This window comes from Megalobrama amblycephala, linkage group LG10 (assembly GCF_018812025.1).
Source record: "Megalobrama amblycephala isolate DHTTF-2021 linkage group LG10, ASM1881202v1, whole genome shotgun sequence".
Taxonomy (NCBI): Eukaryota; Metazoa; Chordata; class Actinopteri; order Cypriniformes; family Xenocyprididae; genus Megalobrama; species Megalobrama amblycephala.
In genome coordinates this window covers 34,503,907-34,522,939 of record NC_063053.1, presented here as the reverse complement: position 1 = coordinate 34,522,939, position 19,033 = coordinate 34,503,907, and the positions used below count along the sequence as shown (strand labels likewise).

The 19,033-nt window shown below is 35.9% G+C and overlaps 1 protein-coding gene and 1 long non-coding RNA gene across 2 annotated transcripts; one reads left to right on the top strand and one right to left on the bottom strand.

Annotated features, from left to right (window-relative positions):
- Positions 1–871: 871 nt before the first annotated feature.
- On the top strand, positions 872–17,888 carry si:ch73-193i2.2 (transient receptor potential cation channel subfamily A member 1). The gene is made up of 19 exons (XM_048205864.1): positions 872–1,418; positions 1,562–1,700; positions 2,593–2,735; positions 2,828–2,914; positions 4,427–4,577; positions 5,108–5,269; positions 5,411–5,520; positions 7,042–7,170; positions 7,256–7,347; positions 7,432–7,543; positions 8,730–8,900; positions 12,827–12,897; positions 12,993–13,160; positions 14,886–15,004; positions 15,095–15,299; positions 16,730–16,937; positions 17,023–17,105; positions 17,236–17,405; positions 17,621–17,888. Exons 1-19 carry the CDS (start codon positions 1,341–1,343, stop codon positions 17,659–17,661), a joined length of 2,439 nt encoding a protein of 812 aa, XP_048061821.1. The 5' UTR covers positions 872–1,340; the 3' UTR covers positions 17,662–17,888.
- On the bottom strand, positions 8,816–14,812 carry LOC125277475. Its single transcript, XR_007186907.1, has 3 exons — positions 14,731–14,812; positions 14,600–14,634; positions 8,816–8,924 (listed from the first exon to the last, which is right to left on the bottom strand). It is a non-coding gene; the product is annotated as an uncharacterized LOC125277475 (long non-coding RNA).
- Positions 17,889–19,033: the final 1,145 nt, after the last annotated feature.

The window sequence follows — 19,033 nt, the reverse complement described above, 5'->3', positions numbered from 1 at the left end:
TTGCTGTATTACTGACTGCACTCAATAACCACAATGAAAGTTTTCCAGGTTTTTATGACCCCAGTCCAGCTTTGAGTGTTGTGCTAACCTGATCCAAAATTCAATTGGTTTTCACTACTATGGTTTGGGGTCAGTAAGATTTATTTATTAATTTGATTAATTTCTCCTATGCTCAAAATGGTAATAATACCATATATATATATATATATATATATATATATATATATATATATATATATATATTTTTTTTTTTTTTTTTTTTTTTATATCTCACTATATTGGCATATTTTTGTATTCTCAGGCTTGATAAGAAATGAACATAGGCATCCACCTGTTTCATTGTATGTTTGTTGTTATTTTTATCTGTTTGCATTCAATCTTCCAATGCAGGCAATTTTACATTGCTGATGTAATTTGACATCTGTCAATGCATGATGTCATCACATTCCTGGCCTGTCAGTCATTTACCACTCCAGTCACTCACTATGGTCTGCTCATCATGAGTATCACCAGGGCTGGATTATGAACCGAACCGACGGGGCCGCTGTCCAGGAGCCTTTGAAGCCTCACGCCACAGTGAAACTGAACACCAGGGCCTTCAAATACTACAGGCCAAGGCTGAATGATAAATATGCTTGATAATAAATAGTTTAGGCTACCTAAAAAGCACTGTTTTACCCAATATGTGTCTGTGCTTCGTATTTTTATGCTTACTACAGTTCTGTGTTGTTAGCTTAGCAACATGCTAACACCAAAGTCCATAGAAATCAATTGTAATGTAGTTGCTGGTAATGTAGAGTGTTCCAAATCGTTCACATATGAGGCTTCTTGTTAGTATACTACCTTAGAAAGCAGCTTGCTATGTTTTAGAACAAGTCCAAACAAGCCTGCCTGTGTGTTTTCTGGTTTATATGGTGATTAGATGGTCATTATCTGTTAAAACAGGACACTCAGTACTGGTGCCATAAAAGACCCTAAATATAATCCTGTTCTTGTGTTGCCCTGTGACCTCTAGTTAAACATTATGAGATAAATGTTAGTTCATCAAGATTTATTACAGGGAGGGTGTAGCTGAGTGTCTAACACACATGTGCTTTACGACTCACAGTATGGGTAACTGAGAAACAAATCATCTAAAGACAAACACAGCCCGTTATTAAAGACGTCAAGAGCGCTCCGCTCGATATGCGGGGTAACTGACGTGAAGCTGCGCATTTTCTGCTGTACTGGTTCCATTACACTTCTGCTGAGTTCATGTTTTGGGCTGTAACTCCACTCTTTTAGCATCTTAAGAAGGCAGAGGATATCTTCAGCTGCTCTCGGCTGAATACAGCAGAAGAATGAAGAGATTTGGGCGAGTTGGATCTGATGGGCCGGATAGCCTTGAGCTTGAACTGACTGATGGAGTCTCTAGTCAGGTGAGGAAACTGCCTTCAGTCTATGGCTGAATCTGACATATTATTTCCCATCTCCTGAACTGTTGAGTTCAGCATAAATTGTAAACTACTGTGTTATTTGGTGATATTTTTTACTCATGATTTTTGCATGTTTATGGCTGTAGTCAGTGCAGCCAATCATGGCTCCTCGAGTATCCGTGACATCAGTTAAAGATATGGGACGGTCAGTCGCTCACCTGGCGTCCTATGCAAGAGGCCGCTGGAAACATGCTGCCCGCAAGTCTGTGAGGAAGAAACCCACAGGTATTTACAATAAATGCATGTATACAATAAAGGATTTTCTAACTTTTTACCTGCTTTGTTAGGTTGTGATCATGTGAACTTTAAAAATAAAACATTTATTTGATTACCCTCAGATAAAGCTACTGTAGTTGCATTGATGTATCAGAAGGTAATACTATGGTACTTTGAAATACACCATTTACTGAATGAATCTACACTATAAAAAGTGCTGGGTTAAAAATTGACAAACCCAGCGAATGGGTTGTTTTGACCCAACCTGAGTAGTTTTATTTAACTCAACTATTGTTTAAAAATGACTGTATTGCTTGCTTAAAATTAACTCAAAAATAGGTTGAAAATTAACATAATATGTTTAATAAATGAACATTTATTAATGTTTAAAAAATAATAAATAATAAAAATTTTTTAATTGCTTATTAATAAATGTTCACCTTTTGATTATTATTGTTGCCTCTAGTAATTATGTGTCTGATTTTTAATTTTAAATCTATTTTGGGTTAATTTTAAGCCAGTCATATAGTCATGATCAAGGACGGCTGTATTTATTTGATCAAAAATACAATAAAACCAGAAAAAATTTATATAGTACAATTTAAAATAACTCATTTCTGTTGTAATATATTTTAATATGTAATTTATTCCCGTGATCAAAGCTGAATTTTGAATTTTCAGCTTCATTACTCCAGTCTTTAGTGTCACATGATCCTGATTTGCTGCTCAAAACATTAAAAAAAAAGATTAATAATTATCTTTATAATAAGAATAAGAATAAAAATAATAACAAAAAATAATATGGTTATGTAAAATAAAGGTATTTTATTTTACAATATACTGTATGTCCAAACAACCAAGGTAGTAAAATCCTAATTCTAAATCATTGTGACTTTATTAGAGGAATATGTTGGCAGCAAGTACAAGGGTCTGGCAACAGATGAGGATGCTGTAGATGGACAGAAGAAGACGGAGATCCAGCTGAATAAAAGGCTTCTGGATCACTTTCGAGTTCTGGCGGCCAGCAATAAAGACACAGATGAGGTAACATGAAACAAATGCTCCACTTTGGTGAACTTTGGGAGACATACGTCATATTTGTCAGTGTCACACAGTGATATTGATTTTTGCTTTAGGTGGACCTGCAGTTGCTCAATGATGTCCTCACACATGGAGCCGACCCAAACTCAGCAGATAAATACGGGCAAACGGCCCTGCATGAGGTTAATGGTTTTTTTTTTTTTTGTTCATTTATCATTTATTATTACATTTATCAAGGCAGAAATGCTTCTTTACAATAAAACAAAAACATACATGTCAAAGACAGCATTACAGCCCATCATGTCTGTCAATGGTCATTGAAATGAATACTCAAGCTTACAGATGTTTTGTATTTTCCTCATTTTGACAGCAACTAAGTACAAAAACAAGGGGATACTTGTAGTTCTTAAAAACATTACCTGACAGACCATTTATGTTTCAAGAAAAGTCTTGGCGAATATATATAATCAGTCTATTTTCTCCATATCTTCTATATAGGTTCTTAAGGAAAGGGAAATCTTTTCCATCACATACAGTACAGTCCAAAAGTTTGGAACCACTAAGATTTTTAATGTTTTTAAAAGAAGTTTCGTCTGCTCACCAAGGCTACATTTATTTAATTAAAATTACAGTAAAAAATAGTAATATTGTGAAATATTATTACAATTTAAAATAAATGTGTACTATTTAAATATATTTGACAAAGTAATTTATTCCTGTGATCAAAGCTGAATTTTCAGCATCGTTACTCCAGTCTTCAGTGTCACATGATCCTTCAGAAATCATTCTAATATGCTGATTTGCTGCTCAATAAACATTTATGATTATTTTCAATGTTGAAAACAGTTGTGTACTTTTTTTTTTCAGGATTCCTTGATGAATAGAAAGTTCAAAAGAACAGCATTTATCTGAAATACAAAGCTTCTGTAGCATTATACACTACCGTTCAAAAGTTTGGGGTCAGTAAGAATTTTTATTTTTATTTTTTTGAAAAGAAATTAAAGAAATGAATACTTTTATTCAGCAAGGATGCATTAAATCAAAAGTGGCAGTAAAGACATTTATAATGTTACAAAAGATTAGATTTCAGATAAACACTGTTCTTTTGAACTTTCTATTCATCAAATAATCCTGAAAAAAAATATTGTACACAAATATTTTGTACAATTGTACACATTAAATGTTTCTTGAGCAGCAGATCAGCATATTAGAATGATTTCTGAAGGATCATGTGACACTGAAGACTGGAGTAACGATGCTGAAAATTCAGCTTTGCATCACAGGAATAAATGACTTTGTGAAATATATTCAAATAGAAAACAGTTATTTTAAATTGTAATAATATTTCACAATATTACTGTTTTTTACTGTATTTTTAATTAAATAAATGTAGCCTTGGTGAGCAGATGAAACTTCTTTTAAAAACATTAAAAATCTTAGTGGTTCTAAACTTTTGGACTGTACTGTATATATATCAGTCCATTCATCAACTTTGGTGGCTCTGGTTTTAGCCATTTCTTTGAAATTACTTTTTTACTGTCTGTCAGCATGAGGTTAATGTTTGACTCCTTGTGTGAGACATATATGCCATAAATTGTCATTCTGGGATGTAAATGTTCAAATGTTGAGAATATAAGTGACATCTTGCCTATAAAAAGCTGTAAAGCATTTACAGATGTTGTGTTTATTGGTAGATATCTCGGGCGTGGAACGTGGATGTGATGCGTTTTTTCCTGGAAAGAGGGTCTGATTTCCAGAGGGCTGATGCCTTTGGAGTGACGCCTCTTCATGTAGCTGCAGCTCTGGATTATGAGGAGATGCTGCAGTTCCTGTTAGAAAGAGGAGGTGTGTGTGTGTGTGTGTGTGTGTGTGTGTGTGTGTGTGTGTGTGTGTGTGTGTGTGTGTGTGTGTGTGTGTGTGTGTGTGTGTGTGTGTGTGTGTGTGTGTGTGTGTGTTTATGTGTGTTCATCAGGATTCAACTAAATTCAGAATTTAAGATCAAAATGACTCCATGTCATTTCATGAGTCAAAAATATTTCAACATTGATTATAATCAGAAATGTTTCTTGAGCAGCAGATCATCATATTAGAATGATTTCTGAAGGATCATGTGACACTGAAGACTGGAGTAATGATGCTGAAAATTCAGCTTTGATCACAGGAATAAATTACATTTTAACACATATTTAAATTTCACTATATTTCTGATTTTACTGTATTTTCGTTCAAATAAATGCAGCTTTGGTGAGATTTGCAATTACATTATTACATTATTTAAAAAATACTACATAAATAAATAAATTAATTAAAACATTTCTGAAAATCTTTTGTATGGTAATGTGTATGTTGTCCATGATTTTTCATCATGACGGCAGCTGACATTGAAGCTCGCACATATAAAGACAAGCAGACCCCGCTGCACTACGCTGCTAAGAATGATGCTGTCGGCGCAGTTAGGATGTTACTGCAGAACGGGGCGGACATCACTGTACGAGACTATAAAGAGAGGACACCTCTACAGCTGGCTGCGAACTTTGGTAAGGCTTTTATTAGTCTATAAATTGAGACCAAATCACAGTGGACAAATCTCATGACTGCTGTCGAAGAAGTCTCTTCTTTTTTGACTTCTGCATCCAAGGGTTTCATGAGAGTTATTCATGAGTGCGTGTTGTGTACAGATCGAAGTGAGACCGCACGTTTGCTGCTGGGGTTTGGAGCAGATGCTGGGGTGCAGGACTCAGATGGACAGCTCTGCATTACTGCCATGATTACTAAGATGAGCCCTGTGGTGAGTATAGTCAAGGATCGCTATGGTTACAGTACAAGTTAATCAACTTTTGAAGATTAGCAGACGCTTCCAGTGACTTTCAAATGAAAATGATCCTAGCAAAAGCCAATTCATCCAAGACAGACACAATGCAAGTATTGCTACTAAATTTTTGGAAATATCAAAGTAATGCAATGCTAGAGCAGAAAAGTTTTTTTTTTTGTTTTTTTTTGTAGTAAGGGTTATCTGGTACGGAAGAGGATTAGGGCCAAGCAATAATAAAAAAATAAAACCATCTCGAGATTAAAGTTGTTAAATTTCGAGAAAAAAGTCGTTAAATTATGAGAACAAATTCGTAATTTAACGAATTTGTTCTCGTAATTTAACAACTTTTTTCTCATAATTTAATGAGTTTATTCTCAACATTTTATCTCGACTTTTTTCTCGAAATTTAACAAATTTTTTTTCGTAATTTAACGAATTTGTTCTCGTAATTTAACAACTTTTTTCTCATAATTTTATGAGTTTATTCTCAACATTTTATCTCGACTTTTTCTCAAAATTTAACAAAATTTTTTTCATAATTTAACAAATTTGTTCTCGTAATTTAATGACTTTTTTCTCGTAATTTAATTACTTTATTCTCAACATTTTATCTCGACTTTTTTCTTTTTTCTCGAAATTTAACAACTTTAATCTCGAGATGGTTGTATTTTTTTTATTATTGCTTGGCCCTAATCCTCTTCCGTAATCTGGAGATTATGTGTCATATTGAAGACTAGTGAAAACATTTTCAAGTCATCCCTCATTTAAAAAAAAAAAAAACCTTAAAAATTACATAACATTACATAAAATAATTGTTTTTAGTAATAATCGGAATGACTCACATAAATGAATAATTTTATTTTATAATTTTATGTTATTTTATATTATTTATGTCGGTGCTTATAAAAAAGGCAAGCTTTACATTCCTGTTTTTAAACCCTAAACCATTATTTTGATAATTAATCTGATTTGATAATTAATTATCATCAAATATTGTTGAACATAAATTGCATTTAACATGCAGAGTAAAAAAAAAATACTACCATTCTAAAGTTTGGGGTCAGTAAGATTTTTTTTTAAAGAAATTAGTACTTTTAAAGTGACAGTAAAACATTCTAAAACTAAATATTTCTATTTGGTTAGAAATGGTCTTTCAAAATTTCTATTCATCAAAGAATCCTGGGGGGGGATGGGGGGGGGGTATCTCGGTTTCCACAAAAATCTGAAGCAGCACAACAGTTTTCAACATTGATAATAATCAGAAATGTTTCTTGAGCAGCAAATCAGGATCATGTGACACTGAATACTGGAGAAATGATGCTGAAAATTCAGCTTTGATCACAGGAATAAATTACAGTTTACAATATATTCAAATAGAAAACAGTTATTGTAAATTGCAATCATATTTTACAGTATTACTGTATTACCCCAAACTTTTGAACTGTAGTGTACTATTCTCAGTGAACTTCTCAATAATCATCATCTTGGTGTCGACAGGCTGATCTGGCAATGAATCAGTTCCATATGAAAGACCGAATGGCCCGACAACAGTTCTACTACCTTCATCTAATGGAGCCGAAACCGGATGACAAGACAAACCCCAAAGGTCCTGATCCGTCATCACCGGTACACACATTTAAACATATTTCATATGAAGTTCCTCGAAACAGGTGTTGCTCCATTGGCTTATGAGAGTTTTCTCTGTCCACAGCTGGAGTTTATCGTCAATCAGGGTAAACTGGATCTCATCATGCACCCTGTAGTGCTCAAACTCATCACTGTCAAATGGAACTTATATGGCAGGTAAACCCGTATCAAAGTCCAGTGCTGATGCATGGAGATACACGGACTGAGATTAATCACATCAGATTAAATCTTTTGCTACAGATTGGGTGCCTGGATACTCCTGCTTTTCAACTTCCTGTTTATCATCTCCTGGACAACAGTAGCCATATCTGTATCAGTACGTCCGGATGGAGATCGGTACAATCTTCCTCAGGTAAGACCGGTTATCATTTATATATAGTCCGGTTATTTTGATGGTCCACTTTAGACATTCTACTAACTATAAGTTACTTTGCAACTACTAACTCTCATTAGAGTATTAGTAGACTGTTAGACTGTTAGGTTAGGGTTATAGTATAAATGGACATGTAGTTACAAAGTTTCTTATAGTCATATGAATGTCTTTTGGGGAGCATCAAAATAAATTGTAAGCAGATATTAAGCAAACAGTCTACTGATACTCTAATGAGAGTTAGTTGACATGTAGTTGCAACGTTACTTATATTTAGTAGAATGTCTAAAGTGGACCTTCGAAATAAAGTGTTACCTAGTCCCAGGGCTTGACATGTGATAAGCCACCGTGGAGAGTGGTTTACCAAAGTTACTAACTGTTCAGTATTTTCACTGGCCACAACTTTGACATCAAAACATATAAATATTTTAATATTATCTCATAATTTGGCAGCAGGTTTATTAGGCTGCTGTCACTTACAACCTGATGCACAGATGCATTATACTGTTAAACATGCGATTTCTTACTCAACTGTTTATGTTCACTTAAAACATACTGACTGTGTTTATGTGAATACTCACTAAGACCGACATTTTGACATTATTTTGTGTGTATTTGACCATTTAAGCACAATAAGCAGCAAAAAATAAATAAATAAATAAATAAAAAATTTAGTAGTGAGAGGTGGCTTCATGTGTGCGCACTTTTGGGATGAGCACAAAATCTGAGTAAAATTATGTGTAATATGCGCAATCCCATGTTACAATCCCATATTACCTGGTTTGTGGGTGTTAATGTCAAGAAGTACTTAGATCAGTACTTCTGATACGTACAGTAGTGGCCACAGTGATGTACAGCCTAGAAAAATTGACATTGTCATCCTTTATTCAAATATTAATAAAAATTTGCCAAATTGTGAAGACATCATTTTTAATGGGCTGTCATATAAAGAAAGATAGTGTTTTAAACTATAAAACATTTTTCTCATATTTTCATGGTTTAATCGAACTTGTAGGGTCATTAAAAACCCTCTGGATATCACTTTTGGCCACTACTTCCTTTTTTTCTAACATTATTTAGAGCACGCAGTGCAAACAGCTCTAGAATATTCCTCTTTCTGCTTATAAACACACACATACACATACAGCACATGCACTCCTCTTGGCAGGACTGGTGGCGTGTGCTGCTGGTGGTTCTGGCACTAGTGCTGACGGTGACCGAGGTGTACAGGGAAGTGATGGAGATCGTGCGATCTCGGAGGAAACTCAAGCACTGGCAGCGCTGGACTGTGCAGAAACTCAATGAGGACTTGAGCTGCTCTCACCCCATGTGGCCTGAGGTAACACACTGAACCCATATAGATCTTATTCAAGAGAGAGAGATGTAGGATAATAAGCTTATGGACTGATCTTGTGATCTGAATTGATTTTTAAATGAATCGCATGTTTTGACATGTATTTTAAAGGGTTAGTTCACCCAAAAGTGAAAATTCTGTCATCATTTACTCACCTTTTTTTTTTTATATATATATATATATATATATATATATATATATATATATATATATATACAGAATTAATAGTAGAATTAATAGTAGAATTAATAGGGGTGTGGTAGTACTTAGGGAAATGTTGTACCACAATGAAAAATGGTCAAAAAAGTAGTAGTTTTTCTATAAAATTATAGTTTTCTCTTCTATTTAAAGGTGCCCTAGAATTAAAAATTGAATTTTACCTCAGCATAGTTGAATAACAAGAGTTCAGTACATGGAAATGACATACAGTGAGTCTCAAACTCCATTGTTTCCTCCTTCTTATATAAATCTCATTTGTTTAAAAGACCTCAGAAGAACAGGCGAATCTCAACATAACACAGACTGTTACGTAACAGTCGGGATCATTAATATGTACGCCCCCAATATTTACATATGCCAGCCCATGTTCAAGGCATTACACAAGGGCAGGCAGTATTAACGTCTGGATCTGTGCACAGCTGAATCATCAGACTAGGTAAGCAAGCAAGAACAATAGTGAAAAATGGCAGATGGAGCAATAATTACTGACTATTTTTAGTGATATTTGTAAATTGTCTTTCTAAATGTTTCGTTAGCATGTTGCTAATGTACTGTTAAATGTGGTTAAAGTTACCATCGTTTATTATTGTATTCACGGAGACAAGACTGTCGTTATTTTCATTATTAAACACTTGCAGTCTGTATAATTCATAAACACAACTTCATTCTTTCTAAATCTCTCCAACAGTGTAGCATTAGCAGTTAGCCACGGAGCACAGCCTCAAACTCATTCAGAATCAAATGTAAACATCCAAATAAATACAATACTCACATAATCTGTTGTATGCATGCAGTATGCATGATGAACATCTTGTAAAGATCCATTTTGAGGGTTATATTAGCTGTGTGAACTTTGTTTATGCAATGATAGAGTCTAGAGCTCGGGAGGGGGTGGAGAGTGCAAAGAATTAAAGGGGCCGCAGCCTGAATCGGCACATTTCTAATGATGCCCCAAAATAGGCAGTTAAAAAAATTAATTAAAAAAAAATCTATGGGGTATTTTGAGCTGAAACTTCACAGACACATTCAGGGGACACCTTAGACTTATATTACATCTTGTAAAAAAACGTTCGATGGCACCTTTAAATTCACATTTCTTATAGAAATTGATAGATTTATATACTTGGAACTCATGCAAACCAAAAATAAGTAGATCCCTATTATTTAATCCCTATTAATCCCTATCCCTAAACTCATCCTCACTGTCATCACATGGAAGAGCTGACTCTGCTTTCTTCCTATTGCCCTTTCTGTAAAATATTGCTGTATTCATTTTGTGAATTGAAGAAATAATTTTGTTATTTATAGATAAATTCAACTATACCACAATAAACACTTCAAATAAATAGATAACTGCAATCATATTGTTGATGCTACTATCTATAAAAAATCCCAGTGGTGAAATATATTACTGCAATTCCACTGGTACAGTGTTGCCATATGGAAACATTGATATGTTCTCAATTTACAGCAAAACTATGTTAGATAAAGTTGATTTGTGAATAAAAATATCTAATTTACTTATCAAAGATGCTGCAAAAAAAAAAAAAAACCCTTGAGATGAGATGTGTAGAAATTAGGTTAATAGAGCAATTTCTGGAGTACTTTAACAGGTGTCGTCTGTGACATTAAAATGTCATTTGACTTAAAAACAGCACATCATTTAAAAAAAAAAAAAAGTTTAAATAACGGTTAAATTAAATCTGTTCTTCATTTAAAGCAGTCATTTCTCTTTACAAGACTTGGATTAAACTAATCAATTCATATGGACTACTTTAATGTGGTATTTAAAGAGTCAAAGTTTTGGTTGATGATAACAGAATCTATCAGGTTTCATTAAAAATCTTAATTTGTGTTTTGAAGAAGATGGAGAGTCTCATGAGTCCTCCCCCATCATGGATGTATACTGCTGATTGACGCTCAACAACGTTTTTTCAGTAATCGCTTACTGCGCCTTTAAAAATAGTTTACCCAAAAATGAAAATTTGCTGTTAATTTACTTAGCCTCAGGCCATCCAAGATGTAGGTGTATTTTTTCTTCTTCAGGTTTTAAGCTGAAACCGTTGTCCTCGGTGATTCATATAATGCAAGTCAAAGGCTACCGTCACTTTGAGAGTAAAAAACATAAACAGGCAAAACAAAATTATTACCTGTGGCTCCTGATGATACATTGAAGCAAAATGATCGGTCTGTCCAAGAAACAACATTATTTACAACATTATTACCTGTAATCCACAGCCACAGCAAACGGTCCAGAGTGCGTTCACTACAGTCTGAAGCGCGAGTTTCCTGACGCAGTATGACGTATGTGCGGGAGCAAACTCCCACGTGTGTTTGTTTACAACAGAGAGGGATGAAGCATTTGTTGTATTGTTCATAAAAGTAATAATTATGATTACGTTCACTTGCACAATCTCAATCGAGAAGATTCCCAGCGTTTAAGCTTTTGCACATACATCATTATGTGACAGGAAGCAGTAATGTTGATAATAATGTAGTAAATAATGATCAGTTTCTTGCACAGACCGATTATTTTGCTTCATAAGACCTCAATGTATCAATAGGAGCCACGGGTATTAATTTTGTTTTGCCTGTAGGTCTATATGTTTTTTGACTCTCAAAGTGATGGTAGCCATTGACTTGCATTATATGAATCGCTGAGGACAACGGTCTCAGCTAAAAAATATTCTTTACTGTTGAATTGAAGACAGAGAGACACCTACATCTTGGATGGCCTGAGGGTGAGTAAATTAACAGCAAATTTTCATTTTTGGGTGAACTATTCCTTTAAAGGTGCAGTAAGCAATTTCTGTAAAACGCTGTTAAAAGTGGATTGGACCGAGCAGCACAACACACTTGTAGCCAATCAACAGTATACGCTCATGATGGGGGAGGAGAGGGAGATTTGAAGAAAGACTGTAGAAAGAGAGATGACTGAGAGACATTAAAAAAAAAAAAAAGCTCAGAGGAATATCACTGGAAAAATAAGGGTTATGATCAGGCAAGATCTTTAGGACCCGTGTTAATATTAGAAAAGCTTTCCAGCCCTGGAGAGACCTAAGCGGGAAGACCTGAAAATGGACACAGAGGTTGTGTTGTTTCTGCTCCATACGTGAGTAACATTGGTGTGTGCTGAGTGCGAGTTGATGAATGTTTATATGTTAATAAAAGCCTAAATTAAATCTGTTCATCATATAAAGCGATTGTGTCTTTTCATAATCAAAATCTGGACTAATCCACTCAATCATATGGATTCATTTTACGATCTCTTTATGAACCTTTGGAAGCATCAAAGTGGTCGTTATGTAGCTGTCAGTGGGGGGACAGAAATCTCTCTGATTTCATTAAAAATATCTTCATTTGTGTTCCGAAGATGAACGAAAGTCTTACGTGTTACGACATGAGGGTGAGTAATTAATGACAGAATTTTCATTTTTGGGTGAACTAACACTTTCCCCCATAGACTTCCATTTTAAGTGCATTATTGTAAACACAATTTGTGTTTGTTTTTACAAAATGAGTTATGAATCAAAATCATTTTCTGTGTAAATCATGCTATGGCCTAACTTATTTTGAACTCAGAATGTTCATTTAAAGTTCACTGTGGTGTACAAAATATATTAATTTCTCATAAATAAACAATAATAAAATACACAATTGTAATAATCAGTGTGTTTTGCTTTATAATACAGGAGCGCAATTATTTAGAAGGCCAAATTAAGTATATTCGAAACCTGGAAGGAACCTACACTCAAGACCCCTGGTAATGTACTCAGAATAAGCCAATGTAGAATTTGAAAGATTGTGCAAAACAATGAATATACTCTCTGAGTAAGTATGCTAATGTGTCGCCCTCAGGAATATCTTTGATTGGCTAGTGTATTTGCTGCTGCTGACCGTTCTGGGCATCCATTTGACAGATGTATTTCTAGTGTCTGACACACTTCGACAGAACAGTCTTCGCTTCTTCGCAGTGTCCATTATTTTCCTGTGGTTAAGGCTAATGAAGCATGTCCGAGCTTTTAGGTAATGTACCATTTTGTAAGTAACTTCAGGATCTTGAACTCCACCGGCTCTTGCAGGTCAAGACTATTTGATTTTAGAGGAGCTGATTATGATTTCAAAAAATCAACTTAAAACCAATCCTATAATATACAGTCTTTCCTAGCTGGTTGAAATTAAAAACTGAAAAAATTTAATTTTAAATGTTAATAATAACATTTCAATGAATGCATGATAATCCAAGTGTACATTGCCGATCAAAAGTTTGGAATAATTTCGATTTTTAAAGTGTTTTTGAAAGAAGTCTCTTCTGCGCACCAAGGCTGCAGGTATTTTATGAAAAATACAGGAATATTGTGAAATATTATTACAATTTAAAATCAATGTTTTATATTTAGACATGTCTTAACATGTAATTTCCTGTGATTAAAGCTGAATTTTCAGCATCATTACTCCAGTCTTCAGTGTCACATGATCCTTCAGCTGATCTGCTGCTCAAGAAATATCTCTGATTATTATTAATGTTGAAAACAGTTGTGTTGCTTCATATTTTTTTGGAAACTGTGATACATTACCATTAAAGTTTGGAGAAGGTAAAATTGTAAAAGATGTAAAATAAACTTTTTTTAAAGGGGGTCATGAAGCGTCTAAAATAGTGGTCATCTGAGAAAAAGTTCGAGAACATCGACTCTATAGGAACACCTGGTCAGTGGCAGTTACCATAGATACTAATGCAACAAAACAAGGACTTCAGATATAATGACAACACCTTTTCGATCTCCTGGCTGCTACGACACACAGAGTGCCTGGAGCCGAATGGAACCACCTGGTCAGTGGCCGGAACAACAATGCTTCCATATCTCAGGTTTCTCTGAGACACCACAGGTGGCCTCCTCTTTGTGAGCTAGGTAACCATGGGAATATATGGTCAATGTTATGGTAACCATAGAAACATAAGGACATGGGGTTTGCACACCATGTGCTCAGTCACTTCTAAATTGTACTGCAGTATCTCCACATATGCTGGAATATCATTTCACTTTTCAAGCAATGCAGTCAATAATTGGCTGCTTTTTCCAGCCTTTTCCTGTTGTTTTACATAGGGATTTCAAAAATAACTTGGTAAAGACTAAGAGATGAACCAAACCAACCAGCTCCAACATGAATCACAATATTAACAAACTTTGTAAATGTTTCTTGAACATCAAATCTTCATATTAGAATGATTTCTGAAGGATCATGTGACACTGAAGACTGGAGTAATGATGCTGAAAATTCAGCATTGCATTATAGGAATAAATTACAGAAAAAATCTTAGCAACCCTAAACTTTTGAAGAGTAGTGTACTTTTATAAAGTGAATGAAACTTTGCAATTGACGTAAAAATTGAGTAAAAAAATTACAGTATCATTTGTCTATGGTGACATTTAAAGGGTTAGTTGAAAATTCGGTCATTTACTCACCCTCATGTTGTTCCAAACCTATGCATTTCTTTGTTCTGCATAACACAAAGATATTTTGAAGAATGAAATTAGATCCCACTGACTTTAATTGTATGAATAAAAAAAGATTTTTCTAACATTTTTCAAAATACCTTCTTTAGTGTTTCTTAGAAGAAAGCCATACTGGTTTGAAATGAAATGAGGGTGAGAGTTTAATGGTTTTAACTTCTGAAAACTGATCTTTGCACTCTATTAGCCAACACTGTGACACATGATTGTGAGGTAAATGGCTGATGTTATTCTCTAGAGCTATGGGTCCCTTCATTGTCATGCTGGGGAAGATTGCAGGAGACGTGCTGCGATTCCTTTTTCTCTATATAGAGATCTACATTCCATATGCCTGTGCTTTCTGGATCATATTTGGAGGTACCGTCACAAAGACTTGCAGTATGTCATAATTATGTATAATTAAAGTTATGATGCATAAGACATAAATGTTTCCTCTACTGCTCTCAGGTATAGCTGAGGTGCCAAGTATGCAGACGGTTCCTGAGCTGCTGTACAGCCTCTACCGCATCACCCTCGTGGATGAGTATGAGTTTGATGCCATGCTGGATGTGGACGCAGTCATGGCCTACCTTCTCTGCGGAACATTTCTGGCCCTGTCTGCTATTCTCTGTGTTAATTTACTGATTGCTCTGCTTTCTGACACCTTCCAAAGGTATTAATAAGTCAAACGTACTTTTATGATACGCTTGGGGTGTAACGATATATCATATTTACTGTATATTTTTGAGATGCACCTTCATATTGAAACTCTTATGTTAGCCACCAAAGCATGCATTCTCTTTTAAACTGTACAAACGCCACAATCCTGATGCAGCGACCTAGCAGATATCAAATTGTCACTGAGCTATCATCAAATTTTGGTTCACTTTTACCAACTTTCCGCTAGGGAGGGTTAGGTGGTGAGGATGTCCCCCTTGATCTGTTCGTGATCACGTTCCGGTGGGAGGTTTGGAAGTGGTCCGTTTGGGTGGGTTGGTGGTTGGGAATGACCCCCTCGGTCTGTTTGTGATCGGGTTCTGGGTGTGGGGATTGGAAGTGGTCAGTTTGAGAGGGGTGGGGGGGTGAGGAGGTCCCCCTCTGTCTGTTTGTGATCGTGTTCCAGGTGGGGGGATTGGAAGTGGTCCATTTGGGAGGATTGAGGGGTGGGGATGTCCCCCTTGGTCTGTTTGTGATTGCATTTCAGGTGGGGGGAATGGAAGTGGTCCATTTGGGTGGGTTGGTGGTTGAGGATGACTCCCTTGGGATGTTTGTGATCGCGATCTGGATGGGGGGGATTGGAAGTGGTCCATTCAGGAGTTTTGGGGGGTGAGGATGTCCCCTTCATCTGTTTGTGATCGGGTTCCGGGTGGGGGATTGGAAGTGGTCCGTTCAGGAGGGATGGGGGTGAGGATGTCCCCCTCAGTCTGTTTGTGATCAGGTTCCGGGTGGGGGGATTGGAAGTGGTCAGTTTGAGAGGGGTGGGAGGTGAGGATGTCCCCCTTGGTCTGTTCGTGATTGCGTTCCGGGTGGGGGAATAGAAGTGGTCCGTTCAGGAGGGTTGGGAGATAGGGATGACCCCCTCGGTCTGTTTGTGATCGTGCTCTGGGGTAGGGGGGCGTTTAGGCGTTTGGCTCTTAAGTGTGGGGCCCAATACGATTGCACCAGTTGCATTGCCTTAACGATGGCACTGATCCTCAAACATCTGATGAACTCATGTGCGATTTGATGAAAAAAATAAAAATAAATTATGTTTTTTGTTGTTGTTGTTTTGTTTTTTGTGGACGTCCTAATTGGGATAAAGGATTTGCAGTTTTCAGAGAGTTCTGTGCAAATGCAACTGGTTGTGTAAAATGTATTACATAACATATTATTGTAATATTGATTGCACGCCCCTGAATCTTGTATCGCAGCAATTTTTGAGGTATCTGCAAATATTGTATTGCTCATATCATGATGAAACATTCGATTTATACCCTTTAGTACTTATGGGCATGATAGATGTGTTCACTGTGAACTCTCATTGTATGGAAATGACCTGGGTAGAATTTTCATTTTTGGGTGCTCTATTCCTTTAACCCTTATGCGGAACGCTTGTGTCTGCAGGGTCTATGACAACGCGCTGGCCAATGCGGTGATGCAACAAGCAGCTATCATTCTGCAGATAGAGGAATCCATGCCTTGTCTGAGACGTTGCTATGACAACGAGCACATCCACCGCCATTGCGCGCCGCTTGGAGAATTCTTTGATGATGATGTCACCACTAACCCAGATCAGCATGCTGAGATGAAGAAGCTTACGGAACAGATCAAGGTGTCTGCGTTAACAACTACTGGATGTTGTATTTTTACGTCTTTTCTTAAATCTCAGAATAACTGAAACTTTGCATGTTCTGCAGGATACTTTAGATAAATATCTGAACATCCAAAGAGAGGCAGTCTCACCTCAGTTAGCATATGCAGATGCCAGAGATGTCACAAGGTTGGTAGATGAACATCTTGGAACTTATCGGGCTTAGATTGTTACATTTTTCTTATTACCATCTATAACATGTATTGTGACAAGTGATGGTCCTGGAAAGGCTGCCTTACATATGTTGTCTCTTTTACAGAAGGCGAAGTGCCACACCTCCAGAGAAAGAAGAACATCTCAAGACTCTTCACAGACTTGAAAAAGACCAGCAGAAGCAGAGTCAGGACCTGAGTGAGCTGAAGGCTGAAGTGAAGGAACTCCACAGTTTGCTGCTCAATCTGATCCAGCCCAAGACAAACTCAACCTCACGTAAGAGACTTCTGAACTTATTATGGAAGTATGTGAAGCAAATGCAGTTGTTGCCCCATAGATGTTCATTACAAGTTCATTTCTGCCCATTTTTTGCTTGTTTTTAATGAGGTAGTCATTAAATCTAAATTATTGTCTGTACATGGTAAATGACAAAATGCAACTTAGGTTCATCCAGAATGTAGTTTTAAGTAATGTTACTGGTGTTTCTGCAGCCACTGATAAGGACAAGACACTCAGTGACAAAGCAACCTAAACCGGACAACAAAACCTCTGAAGCTGATCAGTGAAATACAGAAATTAACACTGAATCCATCAGGAGCAAGACTGGGAAAGGACTTCTGTGCAGCATGTCATACATGATTTTGTGACCTAGAATTGTTTTATTATTTTTATGATTTTTTTTCTTAAGTTATGCATTGTACCAAGTTACTGTAACAATATAGGTTTGCATCTGTGTATATTAAAGTGAGTTTATCTTAATTATAAATGTTTTATTTAAATATAAAATGTGAGACAAGTCCAAATCTCTTTCTCTGAACCCCCCAAAAAATAAAAGGGTTAGTACACCCAAAAATGAAAATTCTGTCATTTATTACTTACCCTCACGTCATTCCACACCCGTAAGACCTTCGTTAATCTTCGGAACACAAATTAAGATATTTTAGTTGAAATCCGATGGCTCCGTGAGGCCTCCATAGGGAGCAATGACACTTCCTCTCTCAAGATCCATTAATGTACTAAAAACATATTTAAATCGGTTCATGTGAGTACAGTGGTTCAATATTAATATTATAAAGCGACGAGAATATTTTTGATGCTCCAAAAAAAAAAAAAAAAAAACGACTTATTTAGTGATGGCCGATTTCAAAACACTGCTTCAGGAAGATTCGGAGCACAAAAGAATCAGTGTATCAAATCATGATTCAGATCGCGTATCAAACTGCCAACGGCTGAAATCACGTGACTTTGGCGCTCCGAACAGCAGATTCGATACACTGATTCATTTGTGCTCCGATGCTTCCTGAAACAGTGTTTTGAAATCGGCCATCACTAAATAAGTCGTTTTTTTTTTTTTTTTTTTGGAGCATCAAAAATATTCTCGTCGCTTTATAATATTAATATTCAACCACTGTACTCACATGAACTGATTTAAATATGTTTTTAGTACATTAATGGATCTTGAGAGAGGAAATGCCATTGCTGGCTATGCAGGCCTCACTGAGCCATCGGATTTCACCTAAAATATCTTAATTTGTGTTCTGAAGATTAATGAAGGTCTTACGGGTGTGGAACGGCATGAGGGTAAGTAATAAATGACAGAATTTTCATTTTTGGGTGAACTAACCCTTTAACCCCTTAACTGTCACTCCCATTTTTAGGGAACAGTCCCCAATTGTTTTAAATCTTAAATACTTTTGAGCACAGACTTAAGTTTGTCCTCCTAATAAAGGGGACATTTGGCAAATTATTTTAGAAGTGAAATAAAAAATATGAAAGTGAAATAAAAAACAAAATAGTTATGGAAGTTTTAGTGTAGGAAAATGTAAAATGTAAAAAAAATGATTTCTTATCATTTATATAAAATATATATTTTACATAACTGTTTTACTCTTAAACTGCAAGAA

Excerpts from the sequence above, each read along its gene's own strand:
- si:ch73-193i2.2 (XM_048205864.1), top strand. The coding sequence starts at position 1,341 with ATGAAGAGATTTGGGCGAGTTGGATCTGATGGGCCGGATAGCCTTGAG. Across the intron at positions 15,300-16,729 it reads CTTTCTGACACCTTCCAAAG|GGTCTATGACAACGCGCTGG; the intron begins GTATTAATAAGT and ends TTGTGTCTGCAG. Across the intron at positions 16,938-17,022 it reads AGCTTACGGAACAGATCAAG|GATACTTTAGATAAATATCT; the intron begins GTGTCTGCGTTA and ends CATGTTCTGCAG.